Consider the following 25,965-nt stretch of genomic DNA (forward strand, 5'->3'; position numbering starts at 1 on the left):
ACGTCAGTGCTCTCAATGCTTTTGTCACCAAGCAGACGTTCACGATGGAGACGACGAAGTCGGTCCTAGCAGCGGTCAGGCAGGAGGACTGGATGGTCTCGTTAGACCTGAAAGACGCGTACTTTCACGTCCCCATCCATCCAGACTCCCAACCTTTCCTAAGGTTCGTCTTTGGAAAGGTTGTGTACCAGTTCCAAGCCCTGTGCTTTGGCCTAAGCACGGCACCTCTTGTGTTTACCAGACTGATGAGGAATATTGCCAAATTCCTTCACTTGGCAGACATCAGAGCCTCCCTCTATTTGGACGACTGGCTTTTAAGAGCTCCGTCAAGTCGTCGCTGTCTGGAGAATCTCAGATGGACTATGGATCTGACCAAGGAATTGGGCCTCCTGGTCAATATAGAGAAGTCCCAGCTCGTCCCATCCCAGACCATTGTCTATCTAGGTATGGAGATTCAGAGTCGAGCTTTTCGGGCTTTTCCGTCGGCCCCAAGGATCAATCAAGCCCTAGAATGCATCCAGAGCATGCTGAGAAGGAACCGATGTTCAGTCAGGCAGTGGATGAGTCTAACAGGGACACTTTCATCGCTGGCCCAGTTCATCGAGTTAGGGAGACTCCACCTCCGCCCCCTTCAGTATCATCTAGCTGCTCACTGGAGAAAGGACATGACGCTAGAGGCGGTCTCAGTGCCTGTTTCCGAAGAGATGAGGTCTACGCTAACGTGGTGGAAGAACAGCATTCTTCTCAAGGAAGGTCTACCATTAGCTGTTCAGACCCCCGACCACCGTCTCTTCTCGGACGCATCGGACACGGGCTGGGGTGCGACACTGGACGGACAGGAATGCTCGGGCACATGGAATCAGGAGCAAAGGACACTTCACATCAATTGCAAGGAGCTGTTGGCAGTTCATCTGGCCTTGTTAAACTTCAAGTCCCTCCAGCTAAACAAGGTGGTGGAGGTGAACTCCGACAACACCACGGCCTTGGCTTACATCTCCAAGCAAGGAGGGACTCATTCGAGGAAGTTGTTCGAGATCGCAAGGGACCTCCTCATTTGGTCAAAAGATCGAAAGCTTTCGCTGGTAACGAGGTTCATTCAGGGCGACATGAATGTCATGGCAGATCGCCTCAGCCGGAAGGGTCAGGTCATCCCCACAGAGTGGACCCTTCACAAGAAGGTTTGCAGCAGACTATGGGCCCTGTGGGGTTAGCCCACCATAGATCTATTCGCTACCTCGATGACCAAGAGGCTCCCGATGTATTGTTCTCCGATTCCAGACCCAGCAGCAGTTCACGTGGATGCCTTTCTGCTGGATTGGTCCCATCTAGACCTGTATGCGTTCCCGCCGTTCAAGATTGTCAACAGGGTACTTCAGAAGTTCGCCTCTCACGAAGGGACACGGTTGACGTTGGTTGCTCCCCTCTGGCCCGCGAGAGAATGGTTCACCGAGGTACTGCAATGGCTAGTGGACGTTCCCAGGACTCTTCCTCTAAGAGTGGACCTTCTGCGTCAACCTCACGTAAAGAAGGTACACCCAAACCTCCACGCTCTTCGTCTGACTGCCTTCAGACTATCGAAAGACTCTCAAGAGCTAGAGGCTTTTCGAAGGAGGCAGCCAGAACGATTGCCAGAGCAAGGAGGACATCCACTCTCAGAGTCTATCAGTCTAAATGGGAAGTCTTCCGAAGCTGGTGCAAGGCGAATGCAGTTTCCTCAACCAGTACCACTGTAACACAGATAGCTGACTTCCTGTTACATCTAAGGAACGTAAGATCCCTATCAGCTCCTATGATCAAGGGTTACAGGAGTATGTTGGCAGCGGTCTTCCGCCACAGAGGCTTGGATCTTTCCACCAACAAAGATCTACAGGACCTCCTTAGGTCTTTTGAGACCTCAAAGGAACGTCGGTTGTCCACACCAGGCTGGAACCTAGATGTGGTTTTAAGGTTCCTAATGTCATCAAGATTCGAACCGCTCCAATCAGCCTCTTTTAAGGACCTCACATTAAAAACTCTTTTCCTCGTTTGCTTAGCAACAGCTAAAAGAGTCAGTGAGATCCACGCCTTCAGCAGGAACATAGGTTTTACATCTGAAACGGCTACATGTTCCTTGCAGCTCGGTTTTTTGGCTAAAAACGAGCTTCCTTCCCGTCCTTGGCCCAAGTCGTTCGAGATCCCAAGCCTGTCCAACTTGGTGGGGAACGAACTAGAGAGAGTACTTTGCCCAGTAAGAGCTCTTAAGTACTATTTAAGACGGTCAAAGCCATTACGAGGACAATCAGAAGCTTTATGGTGTTCTATCAAGAAGCCTTCTCTACCGATGTCTAAGAACGCAGTTTCTTACTACATCAGGCTTCTGATTAGAGAGGCACATTCTCATCTGAAGGAAGAAGACTTTGCTTTGCTGAAGGTAAGGACACATGAAGTTAGAGCTGTCGCTACTTCAGTGGCCTTCAAACAGAACCGTTCTTCGCAGAGTGTTATGGATGCAACCTATTGGAGAAGCAAGTCAGTGTTTGCATCATTCTATCTCAAAGATGTCCAGTCTCTTTACGAGAACTGCTACACCCTGGGACCATTCGTAGCAACGAGTGCAGTAGTAGGTGAGGGCTCAGCCACTACATTCCCATAATCCCATAACCTTTTTAATCTTTCTCTTGAATACTTTTTATTGTTGTTTTTTGGGTTGTACGGAAGGCTAAGAAGCCTTCCGCATCCTGGTTGATTTGGCGGGTGGTCAAATTCTTTCTTGAGAAGCGCCTAGGTTAGAGGTTGTGATGAGGTCCTTTAGTATGGGTTGCAGCCCTTCATACTTCAGCACCTAGGAGTCGTTCAGCATCCTAAGAGGACCGCTAGGCTCAGTAAGGAAGACGTACTTAAAAAAGGCAGAGTAATAGTTCAAGTCGACTTCCTTACCAGGTACTTATTTATTTTATGTTTGTTATTTTGAATAACTGCTAAAATGAAATACGGGATACTTAGCTTCTTATGTTAACATGTATGCTGGTCTCCACCCACCACCCTGGGTGTGAATCAGCTACATGATCATCGGGTAAGATTAATATTGAAAAATGTTATTTTCATTAGTAAAATAAATTTTTGAATATACTTACCCGATGATCATGAATTTAAGGACCCTCCCTTCCTCCCCATAGAGAACCAGTGGACCGAGGAGAAAATTGAGTTCTTGTTGACAAGAAGTACTTGAGTACCTACTCACAGATGGCGCTGTTGTGTACACCCCCACCTGTATAGCGATCGCTGGCGTATCCCGACCTTAGATTTCTGTCGGGCAACGGAGTTGACAGCTACATGATCATCGGGTAAGTATATTCAAAAATTTATTTTACTAATGAAAATAACATATTTAACCATAACAATGATAATATTAGGATCACCTAGTTGTTTAAGGCTTTCAACCAGCTTGATTTGTCACCCTTCACAGCTGCAACTGTGGTGACATCTTTATTACAAACATAAGGGAGTACTGTAGAACTTTATTGGAAGGAACAATAATGGTATGTTCTAACATATAATTCCCTTTTAGTTTTCATATTTGATTCAGTCCAGAGGTAATGGATACAAACTGGAATTGAAAGATACACCACCACTCAATGTGGTAATATCTTTACATAAAAAATAGGAAATATTTGGAATAGACTTCCAGCGGACGTAGCAAACAGTAACATGGTAAACGAGTTCAAGAATAAGTTAGACAAGATCATAAGAATTCTAAGTGATTAAAGTAAATCGCTCTACCAAAGAGCAAATGGAGTCTCCACGGATGGACTAAAAAGTATATGAGACATCCAAAATCCTTGTAACACACACACTCTCTCTCTCTCTCTCTCTCTCTCTCTCTCTCTCTCTCTCTCTCTCTCTCTCTCTCTCTCTCTCTCTCTCTCTCTCTCTCTCTCCCTCCCCCATAGTAAAAATAATTCTAGTACCTTGAGTTTAGTAATCCATCTGAATGGTCTTATGAACTACATGTATTATTAATGATGGTAACTTATTAGATATTGCATATACAGAACAGAGTAACTTATTGATTTTTGTTAATTACAGTTATGATTAAAATTCTTCCTGATTGCAGGTGGGCAATTACAGGAGCTACAGACTTGTTAATGACTGAGAAAACTGAGCAGGACAAATATTTACTAATGACCGCCAGTCTGCAGAATCACGTGTCTCGTTTAAATCATAAAACGCAGGATGATCAACCCCTGGACTGCCTAAGAATAACCTTCGAAAAGGAGTATCCTTTGAGTATATCCGGGAAATATAATAATCTTTGGATTCCCTTCTCCTGGCAGGTGTTTTTTTTACATTTTATGCTCTTATTTTAACTGTTAACATTGGCTTATCATACCCACTATACTTAATAGTGTACAAACTCTTCAGGTATTTCAGTGTCACATATTTATTTTTTTAATACAACCTTTATTTCATATGCATATCAATTTTGATTAATTAATCTACTACACAGTACTAGGCAGTCGAGTTTCATCATTATCAACTCTATGTATACAGGGCAGGTTTTTCTCAATTTGTTGTTCAGTAATTCTCTTTGAAGAATGAAAATCCCAAATCATACTTTAGTTTCTATTATTTTCATAAGTTGTTCCCCCCAAAAAGATTATGCTGTAGTATATTTGATTTTTTATTAATTAGAAACTTTACAATGGTATTTTATTTTATGAGAACAAACCCTTTCATCTAGCCATATGAGAGTCGAGAATTTTGCTCAACAGTCTAGTTGAGATTTTTTATAATGCACGGATTGGCATTCTAAGAATATGACGGTAGAAATGTGACTACATTTTCTTTTTTGACTACGAAGTGACATGAATTATTTAGGACATATAGGTATCATTAACCATCTATTCTGTTTCAGTTTTGGTAGGCCCCATAAACGGGTCATGCTTTTTATGCTATTTACTTTTTTTGTAAGATTACAAGACAGAGATATTCTATCCTTAACTATTCTTCATAGATTACAGCTCGCACTCTATAGACATTGCAGTTTAGTAGAGAGCATGCGTCATTCGTTGTATACCGCTACATCTCTAAAATTATGGACATTAAAAGGTGAAAAGAGACTCTGCGAATTGCTAGCGGAAATGGGGTAAGATTTATTATTTGTATTATTTTGTTTTGAATTATTATTTCCATTGTAACAGAATTTAGTGGGTTAAGTTATTTACTGTGTTCTTTCATAAATACAAACTCTCATCCCGCAATAGGAACATGATTTCCGTGTAATTAGAACTCTTCCAATAGTTACTGGTGGGGGGGGTAAGAAAGCCTTGGCCCATGCTTGTACACTGAGTAGCCGTTTTAATTTCAGCTCCGATGTGTATGAATGTGATCTCGGTGCTAACAAAGCTTGGTTGTATTTTCTAATCAATTTCAATAATTTTTTTTTTTTTTCACTTTTCTGGGTGATTGTGGTTAACTAATTATGGAGACTCCTAGTGTAATTTTCAGGGCCTGTCCAATTATAATGGCAGTTTTTTGAGCAGTATAGATGTGGATCCCCATTCTCTATGCCCCTTTGTGACGAGTGCAGGGAGTGGTCGCATTCATTGTGGTCAGAGTGCGGTAGAAGGAGGGAGAATGTTAAGCAAGATTCATTGCCTTTAGGGCCTTCCTCAAAATAGAAGATGGCTGCTGGCTATCCCTTCTCGTCCTCCGGTATTCAAACTTCTGCCCCGTCTTTGTCTTCCTGGGGCAGAAACCCAAAGAAGGTTGACAACTCCAACATACCCCCGGGGCAAGCTGCAGGTAAGGCCGACTCTTGTACCTTCAAGGACAACCATTTACAACCAATGAAACAACTTAAATCATGTGTTTTCAGGTGAAAAGAAAAACTAACAAGTTGAACACCTGCCTCATAATGGAAAACCCCGGAGAAAAACTTTGATGCCTGTCACTGCTTCTGTTTAAGGACCTGGATGATGTGGCCCTTCTTTCAAGCGATCTCCCCTCGTAGGAGCCTTGAATGAGCAGAGTTCCACACATGCATGTTGCATTGCTCGTATTTGTTACTAGTAGTGTCTTATAAATCCCCTATGCCCAGACCACTTCATAAGCGGGTATCCTGAAATAGCATATTAGCAAAGAAGGCCAATGAAGCAATTTTTCACAGCTTAGGTTTTAGGAATGGCGGAAGACGATCAGTTTTATTGATAAGGAAGGTCATTAGAATATAGAGTCCCTGTTGAAAGGTACTTGACCTGGGTATTTTGAAACAGACTGCCTTTTTGAGATGTGGATCTCTGTAGATATAATTGTAAAAAAAAAATATCGGACGAAGGTTACCATCTCCTTATCCTGAATCTGTGATATAAAGATTCCAGCTTTGAAGAGGCTTTTTGTTTTTGGCTGAAATCAGCAACCCTGGAGGCAGGATTAGGAGATGGTCAAGAATTATGGTAATAAACTCCTGATCTCTCTGGAAAGCTTCAAGGGGGACTCTTGCTCCTGAGGCTAAAGCTATAAAATACCTGTAATAACTCTTAAAGGAAAATAGAGGAGTTATCAAAGTTTGCCTAAAACTTTATCACTATCCAAAGACCAAGATACTGAAGAGATTGGTCGAGTATTGTAGGGTAAAAGACTGGGTAAGCTTGTGAAACATGTCCAAGTCTAAATCCCCAGCAAAATTTCATGCAAGAGGATCTTTCAAAGCAGATTTGTATGACAAAATTGTTCTTGGTTTATGCTTCCTATCCTCAATCTGGTCAACCAGAAAGGAAGCCAAGAAGCCCAAGGTTATCTAGCTCAGAATTCTTACACAACAATTGGTATTGTCTAATGGAAGAAGACTGCTTATAGCTCATCAAATATGTCATGCAAGTTGAGAATTCCCTATTGTATACAAGGGAGAGAGAATTTAAGTGTGAAGGTTCTGGGTCAGAAAGAAAGAAGCAAAGATATTCTGACTCCCTACCTTCTGATACAGCTGTATTGGCTGAAGAGGGTGTAGTCTCGGTATCAGAGCACTGGATACCAATGGCTGTTTGGTCAATGTGGAGATATTAGCACAGCTGTCTTTGAAACACCCTGAGTGATATTCAAAGCCTTTGAAATCAAACTTGGAGGAAACAAATTAATGACCATCTGTTCCAGTTTGATCCAAGGCATAATTTGCCACTGCCTAAGAATCCTCATATGAAGCTACTTATAGTGGAAGATTGTGGTTTTCTTTTGTTGCAAACAGGTCTGTTTGGAAAACTGGAACCAACTCTTAGGATCTTTTGGAAAGAGTTCTGATCCAAGGTACATTTTGTAATCAAAGCTGACTGTCTGGATAGGGTGTCCACTACTACATTGAAAGAGCCCAACTGGTGGAATGGGAAAAGGAACAAATTCCTCTCCTGAAGGGACTTCATAATGGGAACAGTCACTGCATTGAGGATTCTCAAGCTGGATCCTCTCTCTTGAGGCACTAGACTGCTGTCTGGTTGTCTATGAAAATCTTGATAAGAGCATTCCATCTTGGACTGAGCTCTTCAATGTCGTCAGGAAAACCCCCATCAGCTACAACACATTTATGTGAGAAATGGTGTGAACTGAAGGAGTTATTTCTGGAACACATAGGTCTCTTCTAAATGACCTCCCCAGCCCGAAATGGAAGCTTCTACATGAAGAGCATGGAAAATTGGGGGATGGACCAATGGGACAGACATGTAAAGAGCCTTTGTTGTGATCCACGACCTGAGAATTCCTTTGCATTAACTATACCCTATTGTATCGACATCCTTTCCAAGCTGCCCTTCTCCACACCCGATCAAGGTCTTTTAATTTGGTCTTTAGCACTGGGTCGACTATTTAGGCAAATGGAAGAAGGCCTAAAACCTTCTTCATTTGCCCTTTTGAAGAAAAAAATAGGATTCTTTGCTAAAGAACACGCAAGAACCAATTTGTTTACCTGAGGCATAATTCTATCGTCACTGCCCAAATAAGCCCAGTGTCCAAGTAGGCAATGACCTGAACTCCTTGCAACTGTAGGAGTTCAATTACAGAGTGCTAGTTTTGTGAACACTCTTGGGTCAGTATTGTTATGATTGAAAGGCATTACTTTGTACCTGTATGAACTCCCAGGCCAAAACCATAGGTAATATCAAAAGTGTTTGTATATTCACAAACAATCTCATAAGTGAAAATACTACAAAAATAAAGCGATGAAAATTATGGTTTATTCCCTCTTCCATTATAATCTTTCTATTGATAAAAGTCACAAGATTATAAAACTGTCATTTAGAGGTTATGGAAACTAATCAATTCCAATCCTGGATGTTAGCCAATTTAATTAGAATTAAGTTCATAACACTGGAATTGGTGGTAGGATATGAAAACTAAATCACCTCCATGCTTTCAAAAAAAGTTGGGGAGTGAAAAGCAACTAGCTCTGTGGGGACTGATTGCTAAAACAAAACAAAACAACTACCAAAGGTTATCTTCAACAGTAAATAAGTCACCCCCCCCTACACTATGTGATAATACTGCTATTAAGAATTATGAATAATTAATCATAACTTTCTCACTGCATGGGAACTGACGGAACAAATGTGATTATCTCGGCGACCATGATGATGGCTTGGAGCAAGTTAGTACCCAAGTAGCATTGTATCCAGTATTAGTGACAGTTCTTGTCAATGACATTTCATTGATTGCCAGTTGATTTTGTGAGTCTACACACTGAATCTGAATCCAACTAGAGTTATATCTTGGCTTGTAATGCTAATAATAATAATACTGACACTAGAACAGGAAAGATAATATTTCTTTAGTATTTTATATTTTATTGGATTTCCTGTTTTAGCATATTTCATGAAAGTTCTTGGTGATCATACAGCACAACCCCAAAAATTCTAACAGCCGGGTTTCAGCTTTGCAATTTGGCTTTTGTATAGGCCTTTGGGGTTGTGATGCCCTTCTTACAATCTCCAGTGCTGTACAGAAATTCCTTGATCGTGGTCAGGAATTCATATGATTGGACTGGATTTTAGTGCGTGCTGCCTTTGACCTTGTAAATCATAAGGCCCTTGTTTTCAAACTCAAATAGTTGGAAGTGGGTGAGTGTTATCTTGGCATCATTATTGATTTTTTAAGTAATAGATTGCAAATAGTTGTTATTGATCGGCACCATAGTGAGTATTGTGATGTGATATCTGGTGTTCCTCAGGGTAGTGTTCTTGGACCATTACTTTCCATACTATATACACATGGAATGTGGTTTGGCCTTGAAAACAAGCATATTGCATATGCAGATGTTACTTTTTTGCATCAATTCCATCTCCTGAAAGTAGATCTGGGATTGCTGCATCCCTAGATAGAGATCTAGCTAAAATTAGTGCATGGTGCAAATTATGCGGCATGAAGATGAATCCTAACAAAACTCAAAGTATGATTGTACGTAGGTCAAGAACAATTGCTCCTCAGCATCTAGATCTCACCATTAATAATGTTTCTTCAACTCTATGATTCTTTTGAAATCTTAGGTGTGATTCTCAACAGCAAATTTACTTTTGAGAAACACACCAGGTGCGTGTCTTCTTCAGTTGCACAAAAAATTAACTTATTGAGAAAGTCTTGTAAGATTTTCAGTATTTTAATTCTTTCATTCTACCTTGTTTCGAGTATTGTTCTGTCTGATCTTCAGCTGCTGATTATCATCTTAATTTCTTGGACAGGAGCTTACGGTTCATTAAATTTCTTATTCCTGATCTTGATATTAATCTCTGACACCATCATTCAATTAGTTTGTTATGCATGTTGCATAAGATTTTTCAGAATTCTGTTCATCCTTTACATGCAGATCTTCCCGTAGAGTACCATCTTGATCGTAATACTAAGTATGCAGGTAATTCTAATAGTCAGGCCTTCTCCATCATGAGGCTTAATACTGCACAGTATTCTAGAAGTTTTATTCCAGCTATGACCAAGTTGTGGAATGATTATCTTAATCGGGTAGTTCAATCGATAAACTTCAAAAGCTCAAACTTCCAGCAGATGTTTTAATGTTACTGTTTTTAAAATATTTTATTTCAACTTCATTACTTCACATTTAGTTTATTTCCTTATTTCCTTTCCTCACTGGACTATTTTTCCCAGTTGGAGGCCCTAGGCTTATAACATCTTGGTTTTCCAACCAGGGTTGTAGCTTGGCTAGTAATAATGATAATGATGAAAGAACAAATGTTGTATAAGTTGAATAAGCTCATTACTTTTTATTTAAATCTCCAAACTGCAAGATCAATGATTTTCACTTTGTTTTATCAGAACATCATATGAATAATTTTTTGAAGTGGAAGTGTATACTCTTCATAGGTAGAGATCAAGGCAATAAAATATATGTTGGATCCAACAAAAAAGAAGCTTTTGTTACTTTTTATGTGATTGTAAAGCACTTTAAGAAAAAAAGAGAGAGAGAGAAAATAAATTATTTTTGAAGTCAAAGATGCAAAAAATCTGCATTCTGTATGGGAATGGCAGGAGGCAGTGATCATACCAAATGACCCTAAAAGCATCACTAATGTTTTAGCCAGAGGCCTTTTATTTCTTATTATGGTGTCAAAATACAAGTCCCAGAACTTTTAAATAAATACAGCTGTTTTGTCTTGTGGTCATCCATATATTTTCGTTGTATTTATAATGAGCTGATATTGTAAAACCTGCCAAAAATAAATGGCTTAGGACTCAGAAAGTTTTCGTACAACAGAACTGATGTGTAAAAATAAAAAAGAATATAAGAATATAGAAGTAAGATTAGAGATGAATCATCATAGCAATGAGCACTTTTACATTGGCTTACCTTTACATGTTTAGATGTAAAATTAGTTCTCTTTTCTGTCTTGAACTCCAATATGGTCTAAATCTTCATATACTCCCATACTCCCCAATTTTCTAGGCCCCTTCCATGTGTTCTGGTTTTTCTGACCAATTATTCTGCTGCCCTTCACTTCACATGATCATACCACCTCAATCTGCATTGTCAATCTTTTTTTCCGCCTTCTGTGCGCTACATATTTCAGCCAATTCCTTTTTGTGATGCCACCTTCCTATCTTACCATGCCATGAGGCTTTTCAACATTCCTTGGTCATGCAGATAAAATCACTAATGCATTAACAGCAACCTTCTAATAGGATGGCCTTAGTTTCTTGCTGTCATAATCATAATTTGATAGATGAAACAAGCCCAATTATTTGTAATGAAAGTAAATCTGACTGCAATTCTTTATGATAGTTATTTGAGGTAGCTTGAATAAGATTATCATGTCTTTACTGATATTTATCTTACAGATTATAATATTGTCAGTTTGCTCTCATTTCAGACTACCTCTATCACAGTGCAAGCAGAAATATAGCGGAATGGACATGGCATTACGCAATGAACTTCAATCACTCTTAGAAGCAAAAGTTGAGAAGTATGGTTTAGGTAACCTGTGTTTTGCTTCTTTCACATTAACCCACGGATTCAGAAGCAAGTACAGTGCCATGGACTATGTTTATGCTGCCTCTGCATTGTTAGAATCCACCGACAAGGAAAAAACATCAGCAGATGCCTTTCTTGATGTCACCGATTGCCTTAGCATGTACGTGTTTATATTTTATAAATATCGGAGCTTTCCATATGAATTTCTCCTTTATACTTTGTGGTTCCATTATTGTAATTCATAGCTTTAAAAGTTAATGAAATATTACAACTGTATTAAAGAGAATTTTTTTTTCATTTTTGGTTCAGTACCTGTACATAGAATTCACTAAATGATAAGTGCGTTATTAGAATATATTATTTATTATGATAGTACTTAACATTGCAGAATGATGGATTTTGTAGTCTAGAATATGTAGCACTCAGGAGTGTTTACTTTGTATTTTGAGTGCAAATTAGATCGTACAAAAGGTTCATTATATTTTTAGCTTGATTCATCTTATTAGAATTTGGCATTATGTTTCAGGAATAAATTATCTGTATTAGAAAAAGGCATTGAAACTTCCAAGCAACAGTTGGAAGCTGTATATAGGCAGATGCAGACTTTCCTTGACATGAATCAAATAATATCAGCGGGACCTTTCCTTTATGCAACAGTCATTGAGGTTTGTTTTATCAGTTTTTCTCTCATTTTCTGTGATCCCTAATATCAATTAATTGTGAATAACAAGTCTATTATGTAAATCTTGAAAGATATTTTTAAAATCCTCCAAATTTCCATTTTATCCAGTTATTTTTAATTTACATATCTAGTTTCTCAGAGAAAATGGTTTAGGGGTCAGTACTATAAGGGTTTGAGATTTTGTTGACTTGTGTGAATTGTTAAAGATTTTCATTATATGAGTTAACATATGAATAATATTAATAGCATTTAAAGATTTTAATTTATTTTTCTCCAATTACAGGGTACACCCGATGCAAGATTTTTCTCTGCTCCCCATTGTCTCTCCCTTCTTGCGCGTTTCACCCTCAGAGCACATGTGTCCATAAGCCGTAGTAAGAAAAGTCGTTCGCTCCCTCTCGTCATCACAACTCCAGATGTCCGTTCCTCGGAGACTAATACGTGTCTCATTTGCGGTATCCCACCTGTTTCAGAGGAGTCGCCTAGAAAGTATGAATTAGATTTTGTGATGAATTATATCTAAATTATATTCATCTTAAAATCTTGTTTTCCAGTATATATGCTTTTTATTTATCAGAATGTTTGGTTGTTGTGAAATTAATGTAATTGATAATATGGTATGCATCTTGTGTTGAATATTTTGCATTAACTTTCCTTTTAAGCTGATAGAAATATGACCATTTCTGTTTTCTACTGGTGTTTTATGATTGGTTTGAAAGAAATTCCTATGTTATGAGACAAATACAAACCCTTGTTCTTTACAAGGACTAACTCAGCGTAGCTGGGTGTTAACAGCCATGAAAACTTGAGCAAAGTAGTACTCAGAAGTCTGAGAACACCTGGCAGCTCCACTTTTTCTCACTGATCAGTCATCCAGTAATGGGAACCGTAGTGTCTTATGTAGGTTTGTCCTTCCTTTTACTCCAGAAAAAAAAAAAAAAAAAAAAAAAAAAAGAGTTGTATAGGTCTTTAGGTAACCCAGCACAGATACACTTTCAGACATGTGACTCCTAGAACTGCATGCCCACTATTGTCCTAGCAGAGGAGATAGAATGATAGAAAGCCTCCCATGATTTTCATTAAAAGTTAAATCCATTTATGCCTGCAATGACTGTCTGCTTACCTCTTTCACATGAATTTTGACTAAAATACACAGTTTATTTTTTATTATTCCAATTTTTTGTATATGAAGTTGGGATCAGAATATGAATTTTGTATAATTATTCTTGGTTGATACAACGTAGAATAGGAAATGAAGTTTTTAAGTCGGTAACAAATATTTATAATATCATGCGGCAGGGTAATCTTTACCTCTACTGCAATACGTACAGTCAAGTTTCATTCAGATGTTCCTAATAATTTTAAATTTTATAGAGTTGGGTTTTGCTGCTGATCCAGCATACTAGTTTTTTTTTATTTCCGTAAGATATTTAATCATTCCAAACTTCCAGGCTACTAATGGAGTGTTATATACTTGATTTTGATGTCTACAATGCCAAGGACATAGATCAAAGATTAAACGGAAAAATACTCATTGAGATCAGTCATTTAGTGTTATTATATAGGAGGAAAGTTTTCCCTGTCTAGTTAATGCCTGAGCTATAATTACTGTCTGTGATCACAGTCACTTATTGAGTCCCTCAGTTATCCAATTTTCCATTTTCCAAAAGCTATACCGTTGACAAGTTTCTCAAAATCTTCAATAAAGGTCAAATTCTAAAAATAAGATTACAGTAACAGTCGGACACCAAAACTCCTAGAACATTAAGAGAGCTTAGATCTATCTTGTGTTTAATGATCCTTTTCCAAATTTAATTAACTTTATATAGTATGCTGAGCAGATGCTATTGACTTGGACAAAGGAGGAGATATCTATCCTCCTTGGTGTATACCAAGAAGATTGAACATCCCGGCTGTTCAGGGAAGTTGAAAGAACCAGATTCTTCCTAATGAATGGTATCTTCTGGAAGTATTTTTAGAGGTTTAGAATAGGTGGGTGCAATCAAATGTAAGCTTGTTTGCAACATCTCTAGACAATAAGATAAAAGTATTTTTGTTCACCAGTTCAGGATACTCAAGCATGGAAAGTGGATTCCATGTTACAGGACTGGTTGTATCCAGATCAATGCCTTTACTTTAGTTTGTCACAACAAATCAGTTGATGAACTAGTTCAGAACAAGAAAACCTTGGATGATATATTAATGATTAACAGTTGGTGGCCCCTTATCAGCTTCAAAGAGAAAGGTTTTCAGATCTATGGCCTCTGTGGTAGGAGTGACCGAGGAGACTGTCATGCAATAATTCTTCTCAAGCAACTTATTTTGAGAGTATTGCATTCCAAACCCCTGTGTACTACATTGTTTTCTATGGAGACAGTCCAAAGAGCCAAGGGCTTTTATCCACACCCTCTAGTTAGTCTATTTTAGGTTTCAACTCAATCCATAATTAGGTTTATCAAGTCAATGTAATATTCATTTTAACTGGTGAAGCAAGAAATGGGTCAGTAAAATAATAGGAATAGTAAAATTTTGCATTCCCTTTTATAGGAATAGAATTTGTCCAAATAAGATGGTCTTTTCATTTTTTCTAGAATTCAGAGTTAACATGATTTTGAGAATATGGTCCTTGCCCCAGCATTACATATACTAATTGGTCTGAAAAATCTTGTAATTAGGCTCAACTCTAGGGGACTAATCACCTTTCCTGAAGGAAGCAGTCCATTTCAGCTATTTAGGGTTTTATGTCTCTGCATCACACTAAAACTAATTCAAATTTAGAGCATTTTGAAAAAATCTTTCAATTAAAGATCTCTTAGCTGGAACTGTTTCTTTGACCTCATTAGCTAATGCTTAGTGAACTAATAGTTTTTTCTTGTAAGGTAGGTTTTAGGTCTTTTAGGATTTTATTGCTTATGCCGACCTCCAGAGCTACGATTAGTCTTTAGATAGAAGATTTACCACAATTTTTTTAATACTATATTTAGAAAAGGAAGTTGCGACTTCATCAGAGAATAGATTTCTCTGGCTAGTGAGAGCTGTTTAAGTAATATGTGGCCAAAACTGCAGATATTAAGGGTAATATTCCCAATTTGTTTTGTAGGGTTAGGTTGTCAATTCATCTTTACTCAAATGTTTATCTTTTCTGGTTGAAAAATTGGTCACAGGCTTATAGGGAATTACTTCCAAGTCAGAGGAAGGAATTGCATGATATTAGAAAAATAGGAACACCACTGAAATTTTGTAGGATTTTGTCTTTGGAAAGATTCTACCGCAGATCAGGGCATACCTTATCGGTATTTGCTAAACTTTATCTTGAAGAGTCCTAGTTTTCTTAAGATTACTGGGCTTTAGTTGCCATAGTAGTGGCTGGTAATGGGTTTTAGTAAAAGATGGGTTTCTTTTAGTTTTATTAATGGATAGTTTTAATTAGTGTTAGAATTTAGAATAACCTTAGCCGTAAAAGTTTAGTGCTGAGACATTACACTAAGAGGTGAGTCTGGTGTATAATTGAGTACAGTACCATATATTTCTATGTATAAGACGACCCTTAAATCCTAAAATTCACCCCTAAAAGTTGGGGGTTGTCTTATACAACAGAAATGAAAATCATACCTTGAATTCCAAACAATGTTTATTGGTTAGCTGGCCTTGAACTCGGTGTGATAACTTGGTATGATATCTGTTGTTGCTAAAACTAACCTTAATGCAGATGTGCAAATGCATTTGTTTGTTACGATCAGCGATGGAATGTAAACATAGCAATGGTTTCTGATTTAGCTTGCGTGTTTAGCAAAAGCATGATAGCATGATATAAAATCATCTTTATTTAATTTATTTTAGATTTTGTTGGAATACATTAAAAGCTAGCCCATACTGTACACTGATGGTTTTGTTATTCACCAGTTGTCTAATACAGCCAATATGACCTAAATTCATTAAAATTTGCCCTAATTTTTTACTTTGTTTTATCTGAAAGTCAGCGTATACATGGAGATATATGGTATTTTCCTTTAGGACATTAATTTTCCCATCTCTTTCCTTCATGACCCACCTCCATCAGAGTGTGGGAGTCAGGGAAGGTTCATAGAAATAATTTTGAGTTTAAATAATAATTTTTTTTTCATTTTTATATTCACCTGATGTTCATGTACTGTACATGACCACTCTCCTTCCCACTGACTAATGAGGTCAAGAGGAGGAGCATTAGTTTTAACATCTAGACTGATTTATGTTGACATTAACCACCAGATGTCACCTTAGTGGGTGAGCGGCCCACAAAGTTATTTGGGATAATTTCACTTAAGCCAGCTTCGGGGTGGTCAAAGTAAAATGAATGTATAGAAATAACAGATTTTTTTATTCAAATTTAATTTGTCTGTTCGACAAATGTCTAATGACTGAGAGTTTCAAAGACCAAGAATGCATCTGTTACAAAAGTAAGCTACAGCAATTGGATTTTTGGTAAAACATAATGATACTTGAATGTATTCTGTAATTTTATTTTTCTTTCTCCATATAAGTTTTGAAAATCTGATAGTTCAATAAATAACATTCCCTTTTTCAGCTTCTTTGGCAAAGCTTTTGAGCAGGCAGCAGAAAAGACAGCATCTAAATCAGAATTAGAATACTTCGACACAAATAGTAAGTTGGAAAGATTTTTAAAATCATTTTGAATTTCATAAATCACCTCATTTAGTCTTTTGCTGTGATCTTCATATGAAAGAAATCTTTGCTGGTAGAGTTTATGTTGCATTTTGTATGATGTGGATTACTGTATATACAATTTTAATTCATTTCTGGTAGGAATTTTTTCTTTGATTATAAAAGTATAGTTATTTCTTTAAATTGATAGGAGACTTTCTTTGCTTTTCTTAACCAAGTCAAATCATAAGACTTAAGCAGGGGAAGTTAGGTATATTATCTTGAAAGTGGCAAGTGTTGATGTGAACAACCTGTGCAAGGTATGCTTTAGAAATGGGCTGAATAGCTCGTGTACCCTTATCCTAATTTTACCCTAGCTATAATACAGTAAGATAGTGGAGTGACAAATATTGCTTTGAAAATGCTCTGCAGACTCATCTTGACTAAAAAAAAAAAAAAAAAAAATGCAACGATGGCTATTTAATATGATGATGATGGTGTTGGATGGTACAAGTTGTTTAGCTACAGGTGATTTTTTAAACTCAATATTTTTAGTTCATAACATGAATACTATAGTAATACCTAACAAATTTATCAAAACTTAAATATATTATTAAACTCTAGAAACATTGTCAGATGTCTCTCTAATGGTTCTATATAATATTAGCCTTTGTGGATGTGTATTATATTCAGAATTTTTAGGATCCATATTGGTTGACCCTCAGGTATATCTGAAACTTTTCACTCTGAATAAGATAAAGGTGATAGGCATAAGCCAAGAACACTGATGGTTTATACAAGGATTTAAAAGTGATACAGCACCCCTAGTTAACTTATGATACTTCCTTGCATTTGACCTCTCAACCATTATTGTTTGCTTTTGAAGAATGCCTTTATTTGTAAAACTAATGATTTCTTACAGAAGTGGTCAGAATTGCTAGAAAAGCAAAACTCCAAAAAACAAAGGGAAACCAACCATATTTTGAATAGAGTCCTGACAGAAACTGAAGATTTGCCAATGTTTCAATCAAAGCAAGGAATTTCAGGAACTCTAATGGCTTTATTTGAATTATATCACAACAATTTACTGTAATATTTTTTCATATGTATTTGATTATTTCAAGTGAACACATTTTCTTGTCATTTTTTTTGTATGAAAATATTTTAGGCAGGTGTAGCACAGTACAACGTTTTATAGAATTTAACTGTGTTCTAGAAATTTTTCTCAATGTACACATAATTTTTCAATAATTTATTAAGTAAGAAACAGCTCTGTGTTTTGCTAGGTATGCAAATGCTAACAGAGAACATGAATATATATTCCAATTCCAACTCGTATACAAACCTTTTGTCCTTTGAAATACAGAATGTCTTCAGTGGAGCTGGACTGGCCATTTACATTGTTAGCGAGGTAGTTAATGAAAGGTTTGAGTGCGAGTGAGTAGCCCCTCCTACTCTCCTGTCAAAAATGTCACTTTTGTCTTCGGCTGCAACAAGTATAGAGCTTTGTAATTTTTTTTTCATGCTTTTTAGTTTGAATGGTTCTGGATTTGTAGAGTGATGAAACAAAGCAGCAATTCGAATGCAAGTGAAGCACGGATGCCTACTCTGAGCCCTAGGTGCGTGCCTGTTCACAATTATCACCATAATAGGAGAGTGTATTTGAGGAACAGAAAAGCTAAGTCTTCTTCAATGTCATTGTTGGTAAAGTCCATGTCAATACAGGTGAGACTGTTTAGCACTGTGCTCTCCTCATTAAATTCAGTGTTCACTGCTGGCTTGGTCCCAGCAGTTTACTCAAGAAGCAGAGACCTTAGATCTATATTAGTGAGCTTTTGGGGTTGGTAGAGTGTGAGGGGATTACCACAATTCAGCACTTGCTGGAAGCTCTTCGTTCCAGACCCCAACGACAAGTTTTACACAAGAAAGGCTTGGCATTCTCTGTCATTTTTGATGGAGGCAGCTAAAGATACTTTTTCTCAAGTATCCCCAGTGGTGATATCAGTATAGGTAGTCGTCAACTTACAACTTTACGCCCACTTTTTCACTGTGATGACGTCACAAGTATGTCAAATTGTAACTAGTAGGGCAAAGATTTCCTTGGAAATAATCTATTTTTTTGTATAAAAATGAACTGATCTATTTTGATAAGTTAGTATTCTCTTTTATTGATAATATACAGCATCCATTTTCAGTAAGAAATATGTACATTTAAGTAAAATTTTAATATATGTCGAGTTCATATCAAGTCTGGTGATGCCATATTTTTGGCGGAAAACAAGCGGGCAATAGAGTGATTTCCCTCCAATAGGCTAATGTTTAGTATTATTATTATTATCATTATTACCACCTGCTAAGCCACAACCCTAGATGGAAAAGCAGGTTGATATAAGCCAGGGGCCCCAACAGGGAAAATAGCCCAGTGAGGAAAGGAAAAATGGAAAAGTAAAATATTTTAAAAACGGGAACAATATTAAAATAAATATTTCCTATATAAACTGTAAATACTTTAACAAAACAAGAGGAAGAGAAATTAGATATATCAGTGTGCCAGAGTGTACCCTCAAGCAAGAGAACTTTAACTCAAGACAGTGGAAGACCATGGTACAGATGATATGACACTGCCCAAGACAAGAGAAAAATGGTTTGATTTTGGAGTTTCGTCCTCCCAGAAGAGCTGCTTACCTTAGTTAAAGAGCCTCTTCTACCCTTACCAAGAGGAAAGTGGTCACTAGAGTGAAAAATTGCTTGGTAATCTCAGTGTTTTGTTAGGTGTATGAGGTCAGAAGAGAATCTGTAAAGAATAGGCCAGACTATTCAATGTATGTGTTGGCAAAGGGAAAGTGAACCATAACCAGAGAGAAGGATCCAATGTAGGCCCGTCTGGCCAATCAAAGGACCCTATAACTCTAGCATTATTAGTATTCCCATTATTGAAATATCAAGTAACGATACAAAGTATTTCATGGGCCTGTATTGGTTGTTATGAGTACTGCTTAGCGTAAATTTGACTATACTAGTTTTATTTCTTCTCTGATAATAATCGTTATTTATGTAATGAAAGTACACTAATAAGACAAATAATTTTGTGGAAATGCATTTTTTTTTTCTTAAATTAAATGAAATACTTTTGTTCAGTAATTTAGTATTTTCTTTCATTTGCTGCAAGAAAAAAGATAAGGGTTTTAGTGTAGCGCTACAAGCTCGGTGATTTTCCTTTTCACTCTCGTGTTTACGCTCATCTCGTTGGATTTATCATGCAATCTCCAGCCTCTTCTGCCTCTGGAAAGTTGAGTATTTGATCTTTATATTGTATAAATTTGAGCTCTTGCCTCACAGTGAAAATAGGTTAAATCAAGTGAGAGAGCTTTTGCCTGAACCGGAGGCGTCATGGGCGCTGTCGTTCGTTACGCATGAGTTATTTAGTTAGCCTGAACGATTTTCCCGGTATAAATAGCATGAATATCTAATAGCTATTCAGTCTTCATTGCTAGGAGTTAATTATATTATGCCGATTGTACAGGGTATTCGTAATAGTTTCGGCGATTTAGGTAACGAACCTTGCTTGCACTAGGCTTCCTAGCCTAGGCGTTTTAGTTTACTTTCGTGCATGATATAATAGACATTCCTAGTGTTATTACAATTAAATGAAGCTATTTAGGCAATTTATATGTGTAAGATACATTGATTGCATATAAATTTTCCTCTTTTGAGATCGTATACGAGAGAGTTTCGGCAATTAAGGTAGTCGATTCTCACCCACCACTAGGCTACTAGCCTAGTGGCTTTAGTATACTTTCATACTTGTTCTCCAGTTACCCTCGTGTTTCGTTTTATCAATTCAGGCAGAGATAGATATCTGCTAGAATTGTTATATAAACCGATACTCGTCTCCAGTGGAGATTTAAGGGTAATCCCTCCTTCCCTCTGAGTGTAGCCTTAGGCTACAACCCTAGTTGGTTGTGCCTCGAGTTGTCATTCATGCATGACTAGGCTAGGGTTTTCTGTCCCTTCCCTTAGCCGCAGATAGCAGGTTTTTGGTTTTGATCAGAACCTCAGAGTATATAGTCTTGTGCTGGCAGCCGGCCGGCAGGGTGAATATTCATTCCCCTGTCGGACTAGGCTGCCGGCATAGGAGGCTAGACCTCCCTAGGCCGCACCTGAAGTGGTTATATGATGCCGCCACCTTCTCCCTGCGGTCTAGTAGACTAGTCCTGTGCTCGCAGACCCTAGGCTGAAGAATAGATATTCTTCTGCCGCCTAGGATGGCGCCGCCACTGGAACTCTGTTTCTCTCTTGTTGAGAGGAGGCGGCAAGCTTGCTGCCGGCCCCTTAACTGTATTGGCAGACCCTAGGCTGGAGAATAGATATTCTCCTGCTGCCTAGGATGGTGTCAATACTGAAACAGAGTTTCTTAAAGGTGTGGATGGACCGGCAACCCTGCCGGCCCCTTCCACACCTCATACAGGACCCTTCCCCCCCTCCCCTTCTGTCCTTTAGTGATGGCCTAGCCATCACAATTCTTTGGCCGTCGTCCTACAATCTCACCGCTTTCCGGCAGGTTGTGGGACCAACCGGAGCTCCTACTTGTAGTATCTTAGTCGCTCAGCTTTCCCTTATGGACGCAATGCTCCGGGAAAGGCTGGGCCGGCTGCCGGCAGGAGACCCCTTTACTGTAGAGTCCTCTCTTGGACTACCATTAACATAACAGAGACCGGCACTGGTTTGTGTTTGAGTGGAAGCCTGAATGATACATTCTCCCCTTCCATTTGAACCCTCATTCTGGAGGAAGCCAGTAAGATTGAGCACTTACATCCTTATTTACTGTTTACTGTTGATACACATTCAATAAGGCACCCTTTACTCCTTGCTTTCTCTCTCTCTATCGGCTAGTGCCACTGGGTACTAACCTAGCCGGCAGCTGCCGACCAGGTTGATGCTGCTGGCCACTACCCCAGCCGGCAAGGCATCGGCTAGACCAGTGCGCCGGCAGTCGGCGAGCCCCCGGCAGAACTGGCTTGGCCGGCAGGTGCCGGCCACTACCCCAGCCGGCAAGGTGCCGGCTGGACTAGTGCACCAGCAGGGTACCGCCGGCTGGGTTGATACTGCCGACCACCACCCCAGCCGGCAAGACGCCGGCTGGACTGTACCACCAGGTGCTAGCCTTGCCAGCAACATGCCGGCTGAAACTACAGTATATGACTATACAGTAGCCAGTATATTTGCAGTATAGATCATACTACAGACAGAAAACTATAGTATAAATTATACAGTAGTTAATTTTCTAACATAACCTTTGTATCCATGCACAGTCTATTGTTGAGACCATATTATATAGGGGAAGAAAAGACTTCTTTCCACATACTGATAGATGATCAGTTACAAATTACCCTCATTATTAAAACCTTTGGAAAGTCAGTGTTAAGTTACACTTATCTATCCTTGCAGGTTAGAACTCTTCCATTGGGTTCCCTGAATAGGAAAACTCTAGGTTTTAATTTTGGGGAAGGTCACAGCAATTGGCTGGACAGGAAACACAAGTATGTGTCTTTCCTAATTCTTTTCTAGCTTGTCTATCCTAAGCTATATGCAATAAATATGCAAAAATATTAATAATAATATTTATATAGTTTATCAGGTGAGATGAACTACCGCATACTCATTTAGTTTTCCTCTCTTTATAGGAGGATCACCCTAAGTGCCTGCGAGTCTTTTGCAACGTGAGGAGCAAGGACTTCTGCGGCCATGTAGAGTGCAGGGCGCACTCTCTCTGTTTCATCTCCTAGGGACCTCTGAAGTACTGGGACCCCCAGGACTGCAATGTATGCAAAGCCTTTGTTACTGGGGCTTTTGATGACCCCAAAACAGCGGAGTCAAGGGATGCAGCACGGAGTAAGCTGTGCAGATGGGTTCGTGGCTTTCAGAAGAATACCTCGGATGCGTGCCTATCTGTTCCCTAAGGCAACTGCGGATGCCGTTATACCACAGCCTCAACCTGAGATCCCTTACGTCCAGATTTCTGTAGATACGGATGTCTCTGACGCGATAAAGGACATCCACCTAGATGAGAGGATGTCAGAGGTGTCGGAGGACACCAAGAAAGACCTTCTTGCAGAGGGTCTGGAAGAGGAGTCCACCTTGGCTCCTGAGACTGAAGAGGATGATATCGAATCGGAGTCCGTTTCGTTGGTTCCAGCCCCAGAACCAGTGCCCTTTACGTCTTCTGCTCCTCCATCTGACGAGATGGGAAAAGCCTTGGCTAATCTCATGACGATGATGGAGAGTCTTCGTAAGCAAAACGAAGAAAGGGACGCTGATCTGAGGAGAAGGATGGACCATCTCGCATCGTCCCGTGGGTCTCAGAAGAGACTCAATGTGAAGGGTCTTCCTTCTTGTTCTGAAGTAGGCCCTTGGAGGCATGCAGAGTACATGCCAATTACAAACAGGAAGATCTTTATTTCAGAGAAGCTGGGAGCTGTCCTCATCGAGGATGTCGACTTTTGGCTCAGCTTTGAGTCTTACTCAGACTGCTTCATCCGTCTGAAGGCGAACCTGTGTCTAAGGAGGAGACAGAGCCGAAAGAGGTCATAGTTCTTGACCATGGGAAAGCTCAAGCTTTGATGGCAAGCAGTCTGAAAGACAGGGGCTTCACTAATTCGAAAGTGCCAGCCCTAAGCAAGAAACACCCTTCTTTTCTTGCTCCAGCTAAACTAGCCTTTCCCTTTGCGAAAAAAAGGGTTTAAGGCAGTTATGAAGGCAGTAGAAGTTGGGAAACCTTGCCCTACACTTGAGGAGTGTAGACCCTTATCCCTAGCTCTGCCTACGGATGACAAAGACTGGAAGGAAATACATCTTACCTTCTCAGTTGGGAAGTTGGAGGCGGATATTGCGGGACGCCAGTTCAGTGAAAACCTCCCTAAGTTGTCTGACTTTCTCTTGCGTAGGGAGCAAGAGACAAAGGAAAGGCTTGCCGCATCTCTGTCCCTCCAGATTACCTTGGAGGCAAGGGCAAGCGATAATAGATCCCTAGACATGTTCATGGTCATGGCCAAATCACATTTGTTAGGGCCAGACGAGCATGTAGGGAGTTCATGTTTGCTTCAGCTGCGGTGAAACACGAACCCAGAAAGCTGATAGCTTCCAATATCTGGGGAAAAGACCTCTTCCCGAGTGAAGTGGTCAAAGAAGTAGTTGACAAGGCTGTCACGGAGAACAGGAATCTTCTCCAAAAGTGGGGCATGTCGGCGAAGAGGAAGTCTTCCCCGGATGAGGGTCCCCAACCAAAAAGGAAGACGAAAAGACCTAGGTTGCCCTTTCGCCCTGTCAGGAAACAACAACAACAACAACTTCCCGCAGTTCCAATGACCGCTGTGCCCCAGATGGTGGCACAACCCCAACCCACCTACCAGATGGTACCTCACCATATGGTGGCCCAGTCACCAGCCTTTACTCCTGCCTATGAGAGGCAGACCACTACCTTTCGCCCTAAAGGTAGAGGGTTAAATAGAGGCTCCTCTAGATACCCCTCAAGAGGAAGAGGGGGTAGGGGAGGACGCGGTCAAGGAGGCAAGTCCTCCGGACAACCGAAGCAGTGAGATGCTTCCGGTAGGAGGAAGACTCCAAAGATTTCGGGATCGCTGGACCTTCAATCCTTGGGCCCACAGCCTGATAAAAAACGGACTAGGTTGGAGCTGGAACAAGGCTCCACCATCATTTCCTCAATTCTTACAATACTCCACCGACGTCCTGGAAGAATATACCCGAGAACTCTTGAGCGAACGGTTGATAAGGAGGGCAAAGTCCACCAAATTCCAAGGAAGGCTGTTTTGTGTTCCCAAGAAGGACTCAGACAAACTCAGAGTCATTCTGGACTTGTCGACACTCAACAATTTCATAGAAAACAACAAGTTCAGGATGTTAACCCTACAACACATAAGAACCCTGCTGCCAAAACGGGCGTACACAGTCTCGATAGACATGGCAGTTGCCTATTGGCATATTCCAATCCATTGCCCACTCCTCCTACCTAGGATTCAGGCTACAGAAGAAATACGTCTTCAGAGCCATGCCCTTCGGACTAAACATAGCCCCAAGGATTTTTACAAAGCTTGCAGATGCAGTCGTTCAACAACTATGCCTAGAAGGTGTCCAGGTGGTGGCCTACCTGGACGATTGGCTGGTGTGGGCAGCATCCGAGACGGAATGCATGCAAGCATCCAAAAAAGTGATCCAGTTCCTGGAACATCTGGGATTCAAGATCAACGTCAAAAAGTCTGGATTATCTCCAGATCAAGAGTTTCAATGACTGGGAATTCATTGGAACTTAAAATCACACCATCTCTCCATTCCACCAGGGAAGAGGAGAGAGATAGCAGGATCTGTCAAGAGACTTCTGAAATCTGACAGGATATCAAGACGCCAACAGGAGAGAGTACTGGGCTCCCCTCAGTTTGCATCAGTGACAGACCCAGTGCTAAGAGCACAGCTAAAAGATGCATCAGGAGCCTGGAGAAGATACGCATCAAACGCTTGAAGAGATCTAAGAAGACCGATACCGACTCGACTACGATCACTTCTCTAGCCATGGTCGAAGGCCAAGAACCTGAAGAGGTCTGTGCCTTTACAACCACCTCTACCTTCAGTCATCATTCATACGGACGCATCAAAGGAAGGATGGGGAGGTCACTCTCACCAATGGAAAGTCCAAGGGACTTGGTCCTCTCTATTCAAGACCTTCCACATCAACGTTTTGGAAGCCATGGCAGTCTTTTTCACGCTGAAGAAACTGTCTCCTCGCTATTCAGTCCACATAAGACTGACTCTGGACAGCGAGGTGATAGTGAGATGTTTGAATCGTCAGGGTTCGAGATCACCCCAAATCAACCAAGTGATGTTGGCCATCTTCTGCTTAGCGGAAAAAGAGAGATGGCGCTTATCAGCAGTTCACCTTCAAGGCTTCCGCAGTGTGATGGCGGAAGCTCTATCTAGGCTCTCGCTGATAGAGTCAGAATGGTCCCTAGACGCAGGATCATTCTCCTTCATCTTATGTCAAGTCCCAGGACTGCAGATCGACCTCTTCGCGACGAGCAACGAAGAAGCTACCTCATGTGGCCCCATACGAGGACCCTCTAGCGGAGGCGGTGGACGCCATGTCCCATGATTGGAACAGATGGAACTGGATTTACCTGTTCCCTCCAACGAA

The 25,965-nt window shown here is 39.9% G+C and overlaps 1 protein-coding gene across 1 annotated transcript in view; it reads left to right on the plus strand.

Moving 5' to 3' along the window:
- Positions 1 to 25,965, plus strand: part of Cdc45 (cell division cycle protein 45) — a 99,988-nt gene that overhangs the window by 65,293 nt on the left and 8,730 nt on the right. Inside the window, exons 8-13 of the mRNA XM_068353973.1 lie at positions 4,094 to 4,255; positions 4,994 to 5,125; positions 11,340 to 11,600; positions 11,967 to 12,105; positions 12,406 to 12,611; positions 16,687 to 16,763. Of these exons, the coding sequence (XP_068210074.1) occupies positions 4,094 to 4,255; positions 4,994 to 5,125; positions 11,340 to 11,600; positions 11,967 to 12,105; positions 12,406 to 12,611; positions 16,687 to 16,763 (977 nt within the window). The remainder of the gene's footprint in view (positions 1 to 4,093; positions 4,256 to 4,993; positions 5,126 to 11,339; positions 11,601 to 11,966; positions 12,106 to 12,405; positions 12,612 to 16,686; positions 16,764 to 25,965) is intronic.

Source organism: Palaemon carinicauda, chromosome 30 (genome assembly GCF_036898095.1).
Source record: "Palaemon carinicauda isolate YSFRI2023 chromosome 30, ASM3689809v2, whole genome shotgun sequence".
In the NCBI taxonomy this organism is placed as follows: domain Eukaryota; kingdom Metazoa; phylum Arthropoda; class Malacostraca; order Decapoda; family Palaemonidae; genus Palaemon; species Palaemon carinicauda.